Source organism: Myotis daubentonii, chromosome 6 (genome assembly GCF_963259705.1).
Source record: "Myotis daubentonii chromosome 6, mMyoDau2.1, whole genome shotgun sequence".
In the NCBI taxonomy this organism is placed as follows: Eukaryota; Metazoa; Chordata; class Mammalia; order Chiroptera; family Vespertilionidae; genus Myotis; species Myotis daubentonii.
In genome coordinates this window covers 14,974,034-14,994,851 of record NC_081845.1, presented here as the reverse complement: position 1 = coordinate 14,994,851, position 20,818 = coordinate 14,974,034, and the positions used below count along the sequence as shown (strand labels likewise).

The 20,818-nt window shown below is 38.7% G+C and overlaps 1 protein-coding gene across 4 annotated transcripts in view; it reads right to left on the bottom strand.

Moving 5' to 3' along the window:
- Positions 1 to 124: 124 nt before the first annotated feature.
- Positions 125 to 20,818, bottom strand: part of HSF2 (heat shock transcription factor 2) — a 41,932-nt gene continuing 21,238 nt past the window's right edge. Inside the window, exons 7-14 of one of the 4 annotated variants that reach the window (XM_059700217.1) lie at positions 18,614 to 18,701; positions 14,869 to 15,017; positions 14,194 to 14,433; positions 13,441 to 13,546; positions 7,259 to 7,312; positions 5,200 to 5,284; positions 4,595 to 4,768; positions 125 to 1,296 (exon numbers count right to left, since the gene is read on the bottom strand). In XM_059700217.1, coding sequence (XP_059556200.1) covers positions 1,109 to 1,296; positions 4,595 to 4,768; positions 5,200 to 5,284; positions 7,259 to 7,312; positions 13,441 to 13,546; positions 14,194 to 14,433; positions 14,869 to 15,017; positions 18,614 to 18,701 — 1,084 coding nt within the window. In that variant the 3' untranslated portion in view covers positions 125 to 1,108. Of the gene's footprint in view, positions 1,297 to 3,764; positions 4,769 to 5,199; positions 5,285 to 7,258; positions 7,313 to 13,440; positions 13,547 to 14,193; positions 14,434 to 14,868; positions 15,018 to 18,613; positions 18,702 to 20,818 lie in introns of those variants that run through there. The other 3 variants (XM_059700214.1, XM_059700215.1, XM_059700216.1) reach the window with 3 other exon arrangements.

Sequence of the window (20,818 nt, the reverse complement as noted above, 5' to 3'; positions counted from 1 at the left end):
ACGTGCCCGCAACCAAGGTACATGCCCTTGACTGGAATCGAACCTGGGACCCCTGAGTCCGCAGGCCGACGCTCTATCCACTGAGCCAAACCGGTCTGGCACAAAGACATATTTTTGATATTTATTTTATATATTTAAATGCCATTTAACAAAGAAAAATCAACCAAAAAAATGAGTTCATAGGTTCGCCATCACTGCACTACAGGGTTAACTGACCATTTTCTCTCCTGAAAAATGGTTTTAAAGGTGATATTTACTCTTTTTGTCCTCTGAAAGTAACCCCTACCATTAGATCTCAAAGGTGATTAAAGTTGGGTTCTCCTGAAGAACTTTTAGGTGGAGCAGCTTAGTTTGGAGAATATTTGTAATTCTCTTGAAAATTCTATACTTGCTGTATCCTCCAGGCATTTTTTTCCCCTAAGTTGCCATTTGATGATTCTTTCTCTTATTCTTAGGGTAGTATTTTTTAAGTCCTTTACTAAAAAAGTAAAATAAAATGCTCTATTCCATATGAATTAGAAGTTTTATTACATTTTATTCAATAACTCATTTGAAATGGTCTGAGTTTCTCCAATATTATACACAAAACAATGTCTACAAAACTCTTGGATGTTTACCCAGAACTGATGTTCACACAAAAAATTACATAAATATTCATAGGAGCCCAACAGGTGAAGGTTTAAACACAGTGGTACATCTGTATCATGGAATACTACTTTAAAAAGTGAACTACTGGTACAACTTGAATGATCTCCAGGGCAGTATGCTGGGTTACAAAAACTAATCCCAAATGGTCACATGTGGTGTATTTATATAGCATGCTTGCAATGATAAAATTAGAGAAATGGAGGACAGGTTACTGGTTCCCCAGAGTCAGGGATGAAGGGATAGAGGAATCCTTGTGGATGGGTTAAGTGTTTAGTTTTATAAATTGCCAAACTTTTCCAGAGTGACAGTAGCATTTCATAGTCACACCTTTGAGTTTGATTTCTTTGAATTTTTGCATTTGATAGCACTTATTTTAGCTGTCCTGAGAGAAATGTGGTATCTCATTGTGGTTATAATTTGCCTTTCCCAAATGGCTAATGGACAGTATCTTTTCATGTGCTTATATGCCATCCATGTGTCCTCTGGTGAAATGTTGATTCATGTATTTTTTGCCTTTTTCTAATTGGATTGTTTTTTTAAATTTGTGTTGTTTTTTATATATTTTAGGTACTTGTACTTTATCAGATATGCAGTTTGCAAATATTTTCTCCCAGTCTGTAGCTTTGTCTTTCCATCTTAACAGGGTCTCTGCAGAGCGAAAGTGTTTAATTTTGATTGGATTCCATTATCCTTGTCTTGCTGCCCAGTGACATCTCTAAAAGCATCCTTATTTACTGGGCAAAAGCTGTTCTCCTTCACCCTCAATTTTCTCAGATATATATATAGCATAAAGAGAGCTTCTGTTAATTTTGTAGTTATTAGAACCAATAGGATACATATATGGAAGTGGCTCACTGATTGCAAAGCTGATGGGTTTAAAATCTAGCTGGCAGACAGAAACACATAAACTGACGTGTGTAAGGCAGTGGCGCCATGGCCACTTGGGTTGTTTTTGAGACAGCATGGAAGATACTGTTGGACCTTTGGGCTCAGAAATGTTCCTTTGACATTCCAATCTAAGTTAAGGTTAATGGTGAAAAGTTAACATTGACAGTATGTACCTTGACATACATTGAAAATGGCACTTCACCTCTGTAGTCTTTCCCAAAACCTAATAACCCCAGTCTAACCATGAAAAAACATCAGGTAACCCCAAATAGGGGGACACTACAAAATACTAGGCACTGTTCCTCAGAACTGTCAAAGTGTAGCTTATTTGTATTATAGTCTGTTTGATAGCAATTTCTTGAAATAGGTTGATTTTGCTCTATTGCCCAATGTGCAACCAGTTCTCAAAAAAAAGTTCCTATCTGTTTGAAACGAAGGTCTAGGTGCTAATTCTTAAATGTAGGATTCTGTACATGTTCATCAAACGTCATACAACAAAACCAACTTTATCATAGGCTAATTGATATAAACAATTAAGTTCATCTGGCATATTTCTGTTCACAAAAACATCACCAAACTTCTAAAGACCCCAAATACTTCTAGTATTACACATAGAAATGTGTTCTATACATACATTTAAGAAAGATTAATAAAAACAAGATAATTATTTTCTAGTCTGCTTATTCCAGTTCATGTGCAGATGGCCAGAGCCTATCACAGCAGCTCAAGGCTCCAGGTGGGAACCAAAGTTGAACAGGACACCCTTCCATCACGGGGTACACTCATACCCACACCCACACTCACTCTACTGAGACAATTTATTGACAGTGATTAACCTCACGTGCATATCTTTGGGACATAGGAGGAAACGAGTCCTAGAGAAAATCCACGCAGACATGGAGAGAGCATGCAAACTACACAGTGGCCCCAGCTGGGAATTGATTTCCTCATCAATGTTATAACGAAACAACAGTGAATGACATAATGGAGGACCAGCTGTAGTGACACACCTTGAAAAAAACATTTAGCTCTCTGTAAGTTACAAGCTACCTCCTATTTTATCTTTTTGAGGTAAAAGAAAGTTGGAGGGGGATAGAGATGGGAGTTACCCTCTAAATTAACTGTCTTCATATAGTGGTAATTTGTTTTCCAAGTAGTACACAGAGACTTTCTCTGGTAAACACAAACCAAATTATTTTTAAAGGAATCAGTTTCCAGATCTCCAATTTTCATGTGTACCTTCCTAAACTTGATCTGCCTGAAAAGATGCCTCAGGACAAGGCTTTATCCCCCTTAACAATTATTCTTTTCACATTAGACAAAATAGATACAACTTCTATCCATTCTGAATCTTAAAATGTCATCTTAAAATTACTAAGAGATATAAAGTTTTCCAAAATCATTTTAGAATACTTCCACAGCTCCAAAATTTCCCCAAGGAGAAGAAACTTGATATCCCAGTGAGGAAGGGAAGAGAAAAAGAAAAGGTCTCTAAAGTTCTCTCTCCTCTAAGTCAACTCTTTTCACCTGAAAACGTCTAGAAAGTTTATGCAGAAAACTATTCTGAGGTCTTTAATTAGTTCACTAAGATCCCATTGTCTGAGCCAAATATTTTAGAATCTGCTAAGAAAGGGTTTTCTATTCCTCTGTGCTAGGCTTTACTTTGAATTTTTGCATCATAGCAAGGAGAAATTCCAAGATATCAAGAGACAGAATATGGCCAATAGGGAATCCACCTGTGTAATGCCTCATTAAGTAGCCCCATAAAATATTCAGGCACCATACTGCTTCCAGCCCCCTGCCTGATCTTCAAGTGATAAAAGAGATGGCCTTATCTTGCATTAAGTGTCTATAATCCTCTGAGCACCTGTTCCAAAGAGACAAAGTGACCTCACTTTCTCTCAGAACAAAAATTATAGGCCCTTAGTGGGATCCAGTGATAATGTTCTTCACTCATTTGGAACAATGAGAGGCATAATTCTCTCAGTTCTTTATTAGAAACAGAAAGCAAGCCACTATAATTTTTAAACAAAGAACTATAAAACATTAAGTTTAGAGACTTTATATTTCTCCCTTTTTGCAATACAATCTATCTTTTGAGATGAAGCACAAAGATCATGATGTAACTCATATTAAGAAAGGACAACAAACTACTTCGTATGAAAAGGAAAAAAAAAATGGTTCATGTGGATGTCACCTCCAAAGAAGACACATAATAAACACTAGAATGCAACATTCATCATATTTATTTTACTAAATATTATGGTTCAAAAAACAAACCAAAAACGTTTACTTAAAACTAGTCCAACTAGGTGGATTGGTCTGACACCATCCCACCCCCTTCTAGGTATACAGAACTGGAACCATACCAGACAGCAAGCACTCATGTATACTTTGCCTTTCCTGATGAACATGAATGAACTTCTCTGAACCAAGAGAGACAAATGAAGTTTACAAGATACAGGCACTTTATGTTCCCAGTTTTAAAAATAAGCCAAGTGAAAAATACTTAGTAAAAGTAACTGGAACAGAGAAAGCTTTAGGAGTTCTACCATTAATTTTAGCGACTTACACTCAATGCCAACAGACAGCATCAAACAAGTAAAACAAACCAAAGTTTAACCTGGGTTAATGGGCATATATATAAAAAATAACTCAAATTTACTACAATCAGAAAAAAATGCCCACCTGAATCCAACTTATAGATATGCAATAATGTGCATTACACTTTGTGTACCTATAGAGCTGAGTAATATCTGAAAGCTTTGCAAGACTGTGTGGTTAGTGAGAAAAGCAAAAGGTGCTTTTGATTCCACAGTATCCAATTAAAACAAAACAAAAAAAGCAATTTACAAAAAAACGGGTACCAAATAATACTTTAAAATAAATAGTTCATCATTTTGATGAATATATACATGTAGAGTCCACTTCTTGGAAATTTAGCTATCTAAAAGTGGCATATCACTATCCAGAGGTGCAGGAGCCAGTTCACATAAATAGAACAGTGTGGCTTCACTAGCTTCGGCTTCAGTCAACGGCTCCAGGCGAACAAGCTTACTTTGGGTTGGTTCTGGGTCCAGGCTGCTATCCAGAAGCTCATCAACTTCTATGGGTTTATCTACAGAAGACATAACTTCTGATGATGCTGTGCTCCCCTGTTCAACAGCAGAAGCAGGGTTCCCATCAAGGAATGCAAGAAGTGGAAAGGCAGTGTACTGGATAAGCTGTTTATCTATAACAATGATTAGAAAAAAAGCACTTTTATCACCAGCTTATACAGAGTTCAAGATGAAAATGGAAAATACAAAAACAGAGATCTACTTATGTGTAATCGCTAACCCAACAAAATAAGAAATAAGGTATTTGTCAGTAAATTATAAGATGTTCAAGTCAGAAAAGTTAGTCTTTTATTCAACAATTAAGAAATGAAGGTTCTTTCTAAAGTTAAGTAGAAAAAACCCACACACAACTTAAAATTTTAAGAACTATTACCTCACCAATTCAATTTTCTCTGTATGCTGGAACCATTACGCAGAGAACTGAGATCAATATATCTGTGTTCAATTGTTAAGAATGGCAAGAAATTCATTGTCATGCATTAGCTTCTATGTAGGACTTTTACTTTTGAAATTCTATAGAAATTAGTACTACATTTATACCTACCTGTTTTGGGTTTAGATTTTCTTCCCTCTTCTGAAACTGGCTGAACTACATTGTTCTTGGTAGTTTCTAATCCTTTATTCTCCGACTAAAAGAGAGAAAAATAACAAAAATACTTTTTCATGTTTCTGAAAATAGTAAAGAATAAAAAAACTGTATGTGAATACTGGTATATTATCTGACATATATGGGAAGGGGGAGCACCAGGAAAGATGCACTAGAGAGAGATTTGAGTAGAGGTAACAAGACTGATTTAAAAAGCTATTGCTGTCATCAAGTGGATGAAACAAAGATCCTGAACTAGGATGACAATAGTATGAAAAAGAGGGAGCATTTCAACAGCAGAAAACACAGAATTTGTCAAGGACAAAAGATGGGAATAAGTCAAAGATGGCTGGTTTCAAACTTCTAATAAAGAGATCACTCTTGAAACAAACCAATTTTAAAGTTTTCATTAAAAATGTATTACACATTTCTTTCGCAGAGTAAATGAACACATTTAGATTAGTTGAAGATAACGCGATGACATCCTAAAACTATTTATCCCTATATTTGGAAGCCTCAAAGTTGCAGTGGTTCTTCATTTCCTTCATGTGGCTCTTTCAGTTCTTTTCTGTCATTTAAATTGCTTCTTTCAACCAGTGATGTCTTCTGTCCTTACATATGATTGTAAGGGAATTAAGTCACTAATGCTGTTAAATTCTTCAGTGCTCTTTTCAAGGATATTCAAAGTGAGGTGGAGAGGTTCACAACTTCTCCTCAATAGCTGTAAATCCCAGATAGCTGATGCTGGTTAGGTACATATGGTGTAACAAACACACTAATTCCAGTAATTCCCTGATATTCATTGTAAAATAAAGCAGTATGAGTTCCAGGATTCAGAAAGAATAACAATGCCACAATATAATAACAACTTATGCCTTTCCAAAAATTTACATTAAAATATTTCTTAGCATTCACAATAAATATTAAGGCAATAATACCGTAATTTTTATACTTCCTAAAATAGGTATTTTCCAAGGATACCACTAAAACATATGAGAACAAGGATGACAAGTGGGTTTCAGCTCCCATGCAAACTCTTATTCATTAGTAGGGGCCACTTAGAGTCCTGTATTGAGGAGTATCCTGATTTATTAGGAAAGAGTATTGTAATCCATGTCACATAATATCTGTCATGAGCAAGGGAATAGCAGTTGATGTGTCATTGTTTTTGGTAGTTTCTAATCCTGGGCAACTTAGAGTTGAAAGAATTTGTGAACTTTGAATCAGAAATTATACATTCACTTTGGATGATTTACGTTAGGGGTTGGCAAACTTTTTCTATAAAGGCCAGTTAGTAAATATAAGTACATATATAAATGTGTTCTCTGTCATAACTACTCAACTCTGTAATTTTTGTGCAAAAGCAGCCATAGGCAGTACATGAAAGAACAAGTGTGGCTGTGTTCCAATAAAACTTATTTACAAAAGCAGGCAGTATGCCTGAATTTGTCATGTGGACCATAGTTTGCCTAGATTTATGTTATAAGATTCTATGGACCATTTCAGCACTGTGTTTCAGTAAATATGATATTATTAAATGTTAGACCTTAAGTTGAATGAACCCATGTCTTGCATTTATTTAGTGATGTGATACAGTATTTATTTTTTGTATACAGTGTGTCATTCTTTATTCTTGGATCTCCTTCCTATTCCGAAAACCAATACCTTAAATACAGTTAAACAGCAAAATGCATATTGCTCCAAAATACATAGAAAAATTAAATTTGAGTTCTAGAATAACAGTTTCGAATAGTTTAATCAAGTGATCTCCCAGCACTTTGAGGGCTGATTTCATACTAATAGTTAATGGTATTGATAGTTAAGTGCCAGCAAAACTGGGTAATAATTCACCCCATAACCAAAAGCTAATTTTTCATCTGGAATTTTACTATCTTGATCACCCATATTAGGTAATAGAAAATGCTTTGTAACTGGGAGAGGTATTGCTCTATGCTTACTAAGACTTTTTAAAAATTCTTATAGCTATGGGTCCTGAGCAACATTAATTAAAACTTACTTTTGTATTATTGATGTAATCTGTGGGATTCATCTGCACAGAACTAGTGAAAAGCTGAAAGACCAAACAAGAAAGATGGTAAGTTTAAAAAATATTAAAAAGCTAACTGTATTCAAAATTTTTATACAGCCATGTTGGGTGAAGAGATATAGTTCCTGCACTAGGAAGCTCCTATAGAGTAAAATAAGTTGGGAAGAGAAAAGCAGAAAGAAAAACAGAGCAAGCTAGCCCATGAATTAGACATTGTAAAGAATCCTATCTAATAAAAGAGAAACATGGTAATTGGCATACAACTGCTACCCTTCCCATTGGCTAATCAGGGCAATATGCAAATTAACTGCCAGTCAAGATGGCGGCCAGCAGCCAGGCAGCTTGAAACTAACATGAGGCTTGCTTGCTTCAGTGACGGAGGACTCCAACATTCCCCGCCTGCCGCTGCAGGCCTCTGAGCTGCAACTCTAAGCAACTATGTAACAAATATAGAAGCTAAACAAAACCCCAGAAACCTGCTTTAGGCCGCCGGGCTTCAGCCAGCAGGATCGCAACATTGTAAGCAAAGGCCAGAAACCTACTTTCAGCAGCAGAGGCCTAAGAGCTGGAGCCAAGCCTCAAAGCTAAAGCTGGCCCAGAATAAAAAAAAAAGAAAGAAAAAAAGGAGCGTGTGTGACCAGCTGCACCCCCAGCCTGAAAACAGCCCTCAGCCCCTCACCCAGACTGGCCAGGCACCCCAGTGGGGACCCCCACCCACAAGGGTGTGTGACCAGCTACAAACAGCCATCATCCCCTCACCCAGGCTGGCCAGGCACCCCAGTGGGGACCCCCACCCTGAAGGGTGTGTGACCAGCTGCAAATAGCCATCATCCCCTCACCCAGGTTGGCCAGGCACCCCAGTGGGGACCCCCACCCTGAAGGATGTGTGCCCAGCTGCAAACAGCCATCATCCCCTCACCCAGGCTGGCCAGGCACCCCAGTGGGGACCCCCACCCTGATCCAGGACACTCTTCAGGGCAAACCAGCCGGCACCCACCCGTGCACCAGGCCTCTACCCTATATAGTAAAAGGGTAATATGCCTCCCAGCACCGGGATCAGCGGAGCCGCGAGGCCTCCGGCACCAGGATCAGCGTGACAGGGGGCAGCGCCCAAACCCCCTGATCGCCCTGCGGCTCTGTGTGTGACAGGGGGCGGGGCCACAACTTCCCTATCTACTCTGCTCTGTTTGTGACAGGGGAAGGCGCCCCAACCCCCTGATCAGCCCTGCTCTGTGCCTGATAGGGGGGAGCTCCCCAACCCCCTGATCGCCCTGCGGCTCTTTGTGTGACAGGGTGCGGTGCCCCAACCCCCCCCCGCCACCCACGGGCCCTGCTCTGTGTGTGACGGGGTAGAGCCATAACCTCCCCATCGGCCCTGCCCTGAGTGTGAGAGTGGCGGCGCCCCAACCCCCTGATGGGCCCTGCTCTGTGCGTGACAGGGGGCAGCGCCCCAACCCTGATTGGCCCTGCTCTGTGCGTGACAGGGTACAGAGACCCAACCCCCCTGATGGGCCCTACTCTGTGAGTGACAGGGGGCAGCGCCCCAACCCCGATTGGCCCTGCTCTGTGCGTGACAGGGTACAGAGCCCCAACCCCCCTGATGGGCCCTGCTCTGTACATGACAGGGGGCAGCGCCCCAACCCCCTGATTGGCCCTGCTCTGTGTGTGACAGGGGGTGGCGCCACAACCTCCCCATCGACCCTGCATTGAGTGTGACAGGGGACAGTGCCCCAACCCCCCAATCGGCCCTACCCCGAGCGTGACTGAGGGTGGCATCACAACCTCCTGATCGCCCTGCTCTGTGCATGACAGGGGGCAGCGCCCCAACTCCCCAATCGGCCCTGCTCTGAGCCCGACCAGGGGCTGCACCTAGGGATTGGGCCTGCCCTCTGCCACCCGGAAGCAGGCCTAAGCCAGCAGGTCGTTATCTCCCGAGGGGTCCCAGACTGCGAGAGGGCACAGGCCGGGCTGAGGGACCTCCCTCCCCCACGAGTGCACAAATTTTTGTGCACCGGGCCTCTAGTCCTATATAATAAAAGGCTAATATGCAAACCGACCAAACGGCAGAACGACTGGTCGCTATGACGCACACTGACCATCAGGGGGCAGTCAACACAGGAGCTGCCTCCTGGTGATCATGTGCTCCTGTAGGGGGAGCACCATTCAACCAGAAGCCAGGCTCCGTGGCAGCAATAAGCCATCAGTTGGATGTCCTCCGAGGGCTCCTGGACTGCAAGAAGGCGCAGGTTGGACTGAGGGAACCTCCCCCCCCGCGCCGCCCCCAGTGCACGAATTTCGTGTACTGGGCCTCTAGTTTCTCTATAAAACTATAAAGTAAAAACTTGAGACAAATGGTGGTTTTCCACAGCTCCCTTCTCCTTCATTTCCTTTATTTTTCTTCTCCCTAAATGCCTCAGGCCTTAAGTACCAACCAGGACTGAGTTCATTGCCCTGACACTGTCTTCACTGACTATTTGCTAATCATGTGATAAATTTATGGAATCTGTTCTATGATAGTGGCTCCTAGATTACAAATGGCATACCTCTTTGCTGGTTCTTTTCACCTCGCCTACCAAGGGAAGCTATAAATGCTAAAATCACTGCTTACTGTACTCCTCAGGCCAGGCAGTTTACAGACATAACTTTTGTTTAAATTGTTAAGTGTCAAAGTTATTCATTCCATAGGGATTTATTGACCATATAATAATTAACATCATAAAGAATATAAAATGAATACACTATTCCTGCTCTTCAGGAGCTTACAATCTAAAAGACAAGAACAGCAGCAAATAGTAACATATGATCATATACAAACCATATAATAATAATAATGGATGGTGGAGCTAAAAAGTACTAAGGAGTTAAGAGAAAGAAAGAAGAAAAACACACAGACACAGACATACACATACATACACAGAATAAACGAAATATCTGGATAAAGCTATGCAACATGTATCAGTCCCTGGGGAATGGTTAATGACTTGGAAAGGAAGGAAGGAGAAAAGAATACATTGTAACATTAGCAACAACCAAGAAGATGACCAGTCCAAATAACACACAAGTTCTAAGTTGAATAGTAAGTTGTGTACATAAGGTTCAACAAGTAAAGCAAGGCCAGTCAGGGAACAAGACCACATTCTCTCCACACTAATAAATGGATGGAGCAGTGAAATTTGGCAATTTCAGTATTTCCAGAGAACAAGCACAACAAACGGTTTACAGGATACAATGAAATGCAGAGGCCACAGGCAGGTTCCTCCTCTATCCTGTCTAGACACTGATTCTCTCAAAGTTCCACATTCATGCTAGACCTAAAGATATCCCAGCTCCTTCTTTTCTTTCATTAACTTTATCACCTACTGATCTTCGGTTCAGGTAGCTATAGGAGACTGCCGGTCTCTGCAGTTCAGCTTAGAGGCCTAACCAGATTTTGTTCCTAAAGAGAGAGGCATCTAAAGAGGCCCAACAGTGAAAGATCCCCACTCATTCTTTGCCCCACTCCTCCTACACACTGACTCAGGATTGCCTTCATGTATTCCCAGCAGATGCATAGTCTGAACTAAAAAAAAGTAGATCAGGAGGAGGAGCTGACATAGTTGGGTTGAATTCTATGGCCAGACCTATTCTGCCGACGCCACATGGGATCACTCATAACTGGACTTTGCAGAGAGAATCCATGAACTCTTCAGCATACTTATTTATCCCTTATTATCTTTGCCATCTCAGAGAACAAAGCAACCCATAGGTGGATTTTTTTATTTATAACAATACAGCATAATTCAAGGATGAGATAATTAAGGTCTAGGTAAAAGAGCCAATATTAGAAACAAAAAGCAGGGGTGGCTTGTGAATGCTATTTTGAAAAATACTCAGGACTTGAGTGATGAGATAAAGATCAGGAAGCCAAGATGCCTCTGTGATTACTATCCTGGGTGAGTGAAGTCTGGTATCACTACAAAAATTAAAAATCTAAAAAGGGTATCTAGCTTAGAGAATAAAAAAAAATGGTATTAAACAGAATCTAAGGCAAGATCTGATGACTCTTAAAGGCATGGACTTAGAATTCAAGCAAGTTTACTTTAAAAAGTATTAAGAGCTGGAGATATACATTTAAGAGCAATTCTACAAGCACAAATCCCTTCAGAGAGGAAGGACAGAAAAAGAAGAGGTATAGAAAATAAGAGGATAAAAGACTGAGTACCTTTGGGGAAGACCCAAGTAGAAGTAGAAAACAGCAAGAAAAAGAAGTTTTTAGAGGAAATGGAGAATGTTTAGGGTGACAGGAGATAACAAAGGTCCAAGGGCTTCTAAAATCAACAGAACAAGTTCTGTTTTAGAAAATTAATAGTATAAATAATAATACTGCTAATTACTTATAATTCTTATAACAGCCCTTCTGGGCATTAGCTACATTTTATAGATAGGGAAACTTGGAAAGAGAGCTTAATTTTTCCAAGGTTAATAATAACATAGCTAGTATAGTAAGAGGAGCCAAAAGTAGAACCCAAATCTGATTCAAAACAAATGTTCTTTCACTAGCCCAGTGACCTTAATTAGGGAGGGGGGGAGATCACAGGAAATCACAGCCTACTTACTATGGATAAACCAAGGCAGCACAAGCTTAGAGTAAATAAGAAGATAATACAGGGTTTCAAATGAAATACAGAGTAAAAAAGAAGTAACACATATAGCCACTCATTTCTAAATGAGTGAAAGGATTAGAAAAGCAGAATGGTAAATGAGCAGAGCAACATATCAAAATGCTTTTTAAGATGGGGAAGCATTAAAGGCAGATGGGAAAGATCAAGGATAGAGACAGAAAAACTAAGATGCAGGGAGGATGTGTACAAATTGGCTTTAAAGAGGAAGTACTTCCTGTAAGATGAGATTCCACGTCTATGAGAGGACCAGGAAGAGGTGAATTAGCCTTTGTGAATAGGAAATAGTTGGCTGGATGAGGTCTTGAGGACAAACAAGTATGATAAATGTTTCAAAGTTGAATTAAAATAACCTAGTTGAAGATTACAAGGATTTGTAGAGGTTATAGGATTTTATTTTTTTTCTCAGTGATCTAAGGGACAGATATTCTAAAAGGAATCTGGATTCAGAGTGGGGATTAAGACTGATAGAATCAAGAAGGTAAGTCAAGTTACTGTTAACAAGTTGAAGTAGGTCATTAACATGGATGCTGAATTCACCTAAGATGGTAACGTAGATTGGCATGGAAAAGAAGTCTTCAAAGAAGATGAAATCCATCCTAAGAGGCACTGAGTGCTTGGGAAAGATGATAAAGTCTTATGACACACAGACTGATGAGTAGAGAGATAAGGTGGTCAATTAAGATTGAAGAGGAAGAAAGAACTAATTCCTTTTAGCCTCATTGAGAAGCTCTTCAAAGGACAAAACTGTACACTCTTGACATGAGAGAAGCATTTTAAGGAGAGAAAAAAAAAGTCAAAACCTTCAAAAGGCAGAAATATGTTCACAACAGAAAATGAAAATGGGGAGAGAACCAGATTCATCTGGATGGGAGCAGGTCACAAAGGAAGCTTTAGGCAAGGGGAAGAGGAGGAATAGTTACACAAGGGACGAGAACAAGAAAGGTGGTTAGTGCTAGGAATGGTAGATGAAGATTCACAGACCAGACAACACTGGAGTCAAGTTCATAGAGGTGGTAGTGGGGACTGAAGCACGAGAACATTAGGACACAGGACACACACATTATAAAAATATATCAAGTATAATACATTTGAATAGAAAATGTTAATTCCCAAAGTTAGTAAGTGCCTTCATGCTGTTTTCTGGCGACATATCTCTATTAGTAACTTCCACCAATTTCTATTCAATGAAAATTTATTCTAAAGAAAACCATAATACAGCAACAAGTCCAGACAAGACTTAATAGTACTGTTGAACAGAGTTGATATGTTGTTACAGGGGGATTAACTGAACTGCTATTTATAGATGGGTAGTGATTACCTACCTTCATTGTCTTGAACCCACCTGTTCAATCTTTCTGATAAACAAAACCATTATTTTTTTTAAAAATGCAAAAACAAGTGTAGAATACAAGAAAATGACATATTGATTTATAAATAACATACACAGACACACAAACTACCAGTACAGCTAAGATTATTCAAAGTACCTACATCAACCAGGAGATCTGGGTCTATGCTAAACTGTCTTCCAGACAGCATGGCTTGGAAGTCCTCTAAACTGCAATCAATACTGTCAAGATAATCCAACAGCTCAACCCTAAGGAAAAAGATTTTTAAAAAAGAAATCAATTAGATTTTCCTGTTTTTATGTTTAAATTACACTGCAATCTAGCAAGGCAAAAACATTTCCAGCAACTGTGGAATCCTTACCAATTCTTATCTTAGAGGTCCTATTCAGTATTTGGGATTCCTACAATTTGGTTAACCAAGAACTCACAGCACTTTTACATAAAACTTTAGTGTTTACAGAAAAAAGGTTTTGCAAAAACAGTCTGATTTCTTTCTTTCCTCTATATTATAAATTATTAAATGTTTAACTTCTTATTACTGGTCATTGCTACTAATTTCTGTGTGTTTTTTAATGCTAAAAATAAGTCCCTTAATAGAGGTATGTTATTCCATTATCCTGATATAAACACAAGTACAATCACATATACTTTATGGACATTCAAAACAAATATTTCATTAAGAAAATCTGAGGAACTGCCAAAAAAATCCCCAAACTACTCTTGGAATGATTAATTCCTTCTCAAAACAGCATCTGTGGAGCTCAGCCCTGACCAAAACACGGAAAGGTAGACTACATGGGTTCATAATGAGAAAGGTAGGTCAATCAAAGAGAAAGAGAATACATGAAATAAAGAAAGAAAGAAAATAAATTTAGACATCTAAATGAACACTCACTTTCCCAAAAGATTGATGTTATCATTTAAAATGGAATCCATCATGGTAACAGGATCATCTGCAGTCAGATTGGAGGAGCCATTTAGCTGGATGGCACTAGACATGAGAGGACTAGTGCCATCACTGCCTGAACTTAGGGATTCTCTGGCTGGTTCATTCTGATCTCCACTCTGAATGACCGGTGCATATTCATCTTCATTGTCATCTTCAACAATGACAATATCAGGGTACTGGCTACAGCTATATCAACAACAGGAGAAAGAACCAATTACAGACCAATTCAATAAATTAATTCTATCCATCCCTTTTCCTTGGAAATTCTCTCCCCAAACCACATATCAAAAGGTTTAAATTTCTTGGGGGAGTATCTTAATCACAAATATTGACAGCTCATACGATGTAAGACCACAAAGAATCAATTAAAGCTGTTTAACTACAAAATTAAAAAATCAGAATTCTCATTAGTTTTTTGTTGAGTTTTTTTTTGCTGGGGGGGGGGGAGTGGGGGGGGGGTGAGGAGGGATATCTGGTTGAATAATTTGGCTTAATTTTTCAGTTTAATAAACCAAACATGAGTCAGATATTAGTTCATCGAAGAATTAAAGTGTTTTTGAATTTAGCTCTTTGGTAAGAAAAGTAACTATTTTCATAAATGTTATTTCTCAATCTCCTTACTTGGAGGGATCAGATATAATATCTTCATTAGTTTCTGGAATAACTGGGATATTTTCTTCATCTGCATTATCATCAGTAACATCATAAATAATGATGTCATCTGAAATCCGCTCCCTTGGTTTTAAACCTTCAGTCCTACTGTGTGGTACCTAATAAATCAGGGAGAAAAAAATACATAAAAAAATGGAATTATATTAACTCCAAAACATTATTTAAAAATGCTAATTGAGAACCTACTATTCACTAAATGTTGACAATACAATAGTAAGCAAAACAGATATATTCATTGCTCTTCTTGGACTTATACACTAATTAGTACTAGTAGTGCAGAGGTATAAGGTATACTCTCTGCATTCTACTTAACTATTTTTTTTTAAAGGACTTTGAAGATGGCATGCCTCAGAATGCTTATATAAGAGCGAGCTTCAAATTTTCAAGTATTTTTCTATACCCAAAAGCTGAAAAGTCAGGATTTCACCAGAAATTTTCAAGCATAAACCAGAAGGGCACTGTGCTGATAGTACTACTTCAACTCAAGACACTCTGTTTGATACATATTTTTTCTTACTCATTAAATGGTTTCAAAATAGAAAAACAAGATAGCCAGTTAGCCTGGAGTTCAAATCACCTCCCCCCCCCCCCCCCCCCCGTATTGCCGACAACAATCAAGGCTTAACTACAACAAGACTGTGCACAAAGACCACTAGGGGGTGCACCAAGAAAGCATAAAAAAATGCGGAGACAAAGAAACAGGACAAAATTGTCAATGGAAGATATAGAGTTCAGAACCACACTTTTAAGGTCTCTCAAGAACTGTCTAGAAGCCGCTGATAAACTTAATGAGATCTACAACAAATCTAATGAGACCCTTGATGTTGTGATAAAGAACCAACTAGAAATTAAGCATACACTGACTGAAATAAAGAATATTATACAGATACCCAACAGCAGACCAGAGGAGCGCAAGAATCAAGTCAAAGATTCGAAATGCGAAGCAGCAAAAAACACCCAACCAGAAAAGCAAAATGAAAAAAGAATCCGAAAATACGAAGATAGTGTAAGGAGCCTCTGGGACAGCTTCAAGCGTACCAACATCAGAATTATAGGGGTGCCAGAGATGAGAGAGAGCAAGATATTGAAAACCTATTTGAAGAAATAATGACAGAAAACTTCCCCCACCTGGTGAAAGAAATAGACTTACAGGTCCAGGAAGCGCAGAGAACCCCAAACAAAAGGAATCCAAAGAGGACCACACCAAGACACATCATAATTAAAATGCCAAGAGCAAAAGACAGAGAATCTTAAAAGCAGCAAGAGAAAGAAACTCAGTTACCTACAAGGGAATACCCATACGACTGTCAGCTGATTTCTCAACAGAAACTTTGCAGGCCAGAAGGGAATGGCAAGAAATATTCAAAGTGATGAATACCAAGAACCTACAACCAAGATTACTTCATCCAGCAAAGCTATCATTCAGAACGGAAGGTCAGATAAAGAGCTTCACAGATAAGGAAAAGCTAAAGGAGTTCATCACCACCAAACCAGGATTATATGAAATGCTGAAAGGTATCCTTTAAGAAGAGGAAGAAGAAAAAGGTAAAGATACAAATTATGAACAACAAATATGCATCTATCAACAAGTGAATCTAAGAATCAAGTGAATAAATAATCTGGTGATCATAATAGAATCAGGGACATACAAAGGGAATGGACTGACTATTCTTGTGGGGGAAAGGGGTATGGGAGATGCAGGAAGAGACTGGACAAAAATCGTGCACATATGGATGAGGACAGTGGGTGGGGAGTGAGGGCGGAGGATGGGGTGGGAACTGGGAGGAGGGGAGTTATGGGGGGGAAAAAGAGGAACAAATGTAATAATCTGAACAATAAAGATTTAATTTAAAAAAAAAAAAGAAAAACAAAAATACTTCAACTATTCCAGTTAAATAACAGTCTGGCATTTTAGTAATGATTATTTTTAAAGATAAGCTACAGTCAGACCATAGGTACATTAACAAAAAACATTCAATTCTTTAAAGCAAACAAGTCATTATTATAAAGCAAAAATCTATCAATTTTAACACTAGAACGTATAGAGGCAGAAGATGTAAAGTCTTTAAAAAATATATAAATCGAGTTAAAATGAAAATACCATACATGAATCTTCAATCCTAAAAACAAAGTATTAGATGTTTTTTATTAGAAACAGTGGTGGGAAGAGGAACCAGATGTTAGGTTAACTCTGATTTTCCTGAGAACAAAAATCTTGAAACTTTAATGATAAATGTCTAACAGTATTTGAAATTCTAAGATTTGAAAGTAACAATGATAATCAGATACTAAAGAAGTCTGGACCCTGGACTGGACTAATTTTCCACTGGATGTAAGTTTGACAAATTATCCAGTGAGCCTATGACAAAAAAAAAGGTAAACAAAAATATTTTTTAAAAAATATGTTATTGATTTTTAGAGAGGAAAGGAGGAGTGAAGACAGAAACATTGACTGGTTGCCTCCTGCATGCCTCCACCTGGGGAGAGCCTGCAATCCAGGCATCAGGGAATTGAACCAGTGAACTCTTGGTGCATGGGCCAACGCTCAATCCACTGAGCCATGCTGGCCAGGACACAAAAAAATACTCTTTAAACTTGCTATAGTAAAAAAGTATAGTCTGTGTACATTTATGATAAAAGTTGGAAATAACTTTAACCAATGGATGAAGGCATAATTACATTATCATAATATTCAATTAACATATAATAATTAAGATTAAATAATTCTCGATTTAATCTCAAAAGTAAGACCAAGTGAAAAAAGCCACAAGGTAAAATGATATGTATAAAATGATATCATTTGTATGAAGTTTAGATATATATAAATAATAACAAATATTCATGGATTCACACATATAAAATGACTATGGAAATAATAAATACTAATTCAAAACAGTGATTATCTCTAGGTGACGGGAGACTGGACTAGGGGAGAAAAACAAACTTGGGAACAGGCAACTGAGACAACTATATTTATAATGGTTTAGCTTTTAAAATAATCTAATGCAAACAATGAAAAAAGTCATCCTATATAATAAAGAGATAGTATGCAAATTAACCCTCACAAGATGGCTGCCTACAACCAGGCTGGCAGGGGGGTTAGTGAGGGACGACCAAACAACTGAACAGCAGGCTGCGTGGGGTGACCAGGCCGGCGGGGGGGGAGGGGGTGCAGTTAGGGGTGACCAGGCCGGCAGGGGATGGGTGGCAGTTGGGGGCGATTAGGTTGGTGAAGGGGGAGGAGCAGTGAGGGGCAACTAGGCCAGCGGGGGAGAAGTTGGGGGCAACCAGGCCAGCAGAGAGGGGCAGTCGTGGGTGACCAGGCTGGCGGGGGGGGGGGGGGTGGGGGGTGGGCAGTTAGGGGAGACCAGGTAGGCAGGCAGGTGAGCGATTAGGAGCCAATGGTCCAGGATTGTGAGAGGGATGTCCAACTGCCGGTTTAGGCCCAATCCCTGGGTTCGGGCAGTTAGACATCCCCCAGGTGGTCCAGGATTGGAGAGGATGCAGGCTGGGCTGAGGCCCGCCCCCCCCCCCCCCAGTGCACGAATTTCGTGCACCGGGCCTCTAGTGATTTAATAAAGCTGGAGGATGAGCACTTAGATTATTACTCAATAAACTTCTTTGAATGCATGAAATGTAACTATTAATAAAAATTAGTTTGAGACAATAAATATAAAAGTTAACAAAAAATTACTTTATGATGGTGATTATCAGCTGGTTCTTTGACTATGTGCTGAAATAGATTCTTCTTTTGGGCTCCATTAGTGTTCAGAAGTAGAGGCCTAAAAATCAAAAGATATCTATGAAGCAAACATACAAGGAATTTAAACTGCTTCTACTACAAATACACTCATGGTAATAATGAATAGTAAGGATAAATTTTAGTAAGGATACAAAAGAAACTCTTAAAAATGATTATATCTTAGAAATAGAAACTGGGGGATCAGTGTGCCTAAAAACTTATTTCTTCATTCATTTTTACTACTTTTGCTATAATAAATATAACAAACTACTCTCTCCAGATATGTTTCATTGCTGACTGAACTATATAATTCTTTTTTTTTTAATTTTTGCTTTTTGTTTTTTTAATTTTATCATTTAAAGTATTACAAATAGTAGTACATTTCCTTCTTTCCCCATTGACCTCCCCCCGGCTTCCCCTAACCCCCGGCACATGCCCTCACCACCCACCCCCCATTGGTTACCCTTACATGCATGCATACAAGTCCTTTGGTTGATCTCTTACCCACACCCACAACCCTCCCCTGCCTTCCCGCTATAGTTTGACAGTCTGTTCGATGCTTCTTTGCCTCTGCATCTATTTTTGTTCATCAGTTTATAATGTTCTTTATATTTCACAAATGAGTGAGATCATGTAATATTTATCTTTCACTGACTGGCTTATTTCACTTAGCATAATGCTCTCCAGTTCCATCCATGCTGTTGCAAATGGTAAGAATTCCTTCTTTTTTATAGCAGCGTAGTATTCCATTGTGTGGATGTACCACAGTTTTCTAATCCACTCATCTGCTGATGGGCATTTAGGCTGCTTCCAAATCTTAGCTATTGTAAATTGTGCTGCTATGAACATGGGGGTGCATATATCCTTTCTGATTGGCGTTTCTGTTTTCTTGGGATATATTCCTAGAAGTGGTATTACTGGGTCAAATGACAGTTCCATTTTTAATTTTTTGAGGGAACACCATACTGTTTTCCACAGTGGCTGCACCAGTCTGCATTCCCACCAGCAGTGAAGGAGGGTTCCTTTTTCTCTGCATCCTCTCCAGTACTTGTTGTTTGTTGATGATAGACATTCTGGCAGATGTGAGATGGTACCTCATTGTTGTTTTGATTTGCATCTCTCAGATGATTAGTGACTTTGAGCATGTCTTCATATGTCTCTTGGTCTTCTCTATGTCCTCTTTCAAAAAGTATCTTTTTAGGTCCTTTGCCCATTTTTTGATTGGATTGTTTATCTTCCTTTTGTTAAGTTGTATGAGTTCCCTATAAATGTTGGAGATTAAACCCTTATCGGAATAACATTGGCAAATATGTTCTCCCATGCAGTGGGTTTTCTTGTTGTTTTGTTGATTGTTTCTTTTGCTGTGCAGCTTTTCATTTTGATGTAGTCCCATTTGTTTATTTTCTCCATAGTTTCCATTGCCCTACGAGCTGTATGGGTAAAGGTACTGCTACAACAAATGTCTGCTATTTGCTGCCTATGGCTTCTAAGATTTTTATGGTTTCCCATCTTACCTTTAAGTCCTTTATCCATTTTGAGTTTATTTTTGTGTATGGTGTGTAAAATTGATGGTCTAGTTTTAAGTACAGTGCTTACATGGTAAAAAATAAATAGGTAATATCATAAGAACTGATTAGTGGAAGTAGGTTAATTAAGGCCACTGCATAAGCTGTAAGCATAACCAAGCTTTGCTAAAATCTTAGCCTTACAAACTAATCTTTTTCTTCTTCCAAATATTCCTTTGTCTATTATTCTTATGTATTAGTTGTAACAATGGTAGTTACTGACAATTATAGGTACCACAATCCATGGTTGACATACAGTCTTTTAAAGACCTTATGAGTACATTAAACATATGATCAAGTAAAAAAATTTGTTTTCTTTTAAAAAGATATAACCTTTTAAAAAAATTTCACTCAGGTTTTCTAAAGATACATTAAGTTGCTAATGTAATGAAATACAGATTCTTTATTAACTGTATGTATTTGTAAAGTGATCATTTAGGCTATCCTTATCTTTCAAAAACATGAGCAGGATGACAGCATGAGGAAGTAATATACTCTTGAAACATGAGTGTAATTTAACAAGGGAGAACTGTTCATCCAGGAAAATGGGCGTACACTCAGCAAATGTAGGCCATTCATGGTTAAACACTAA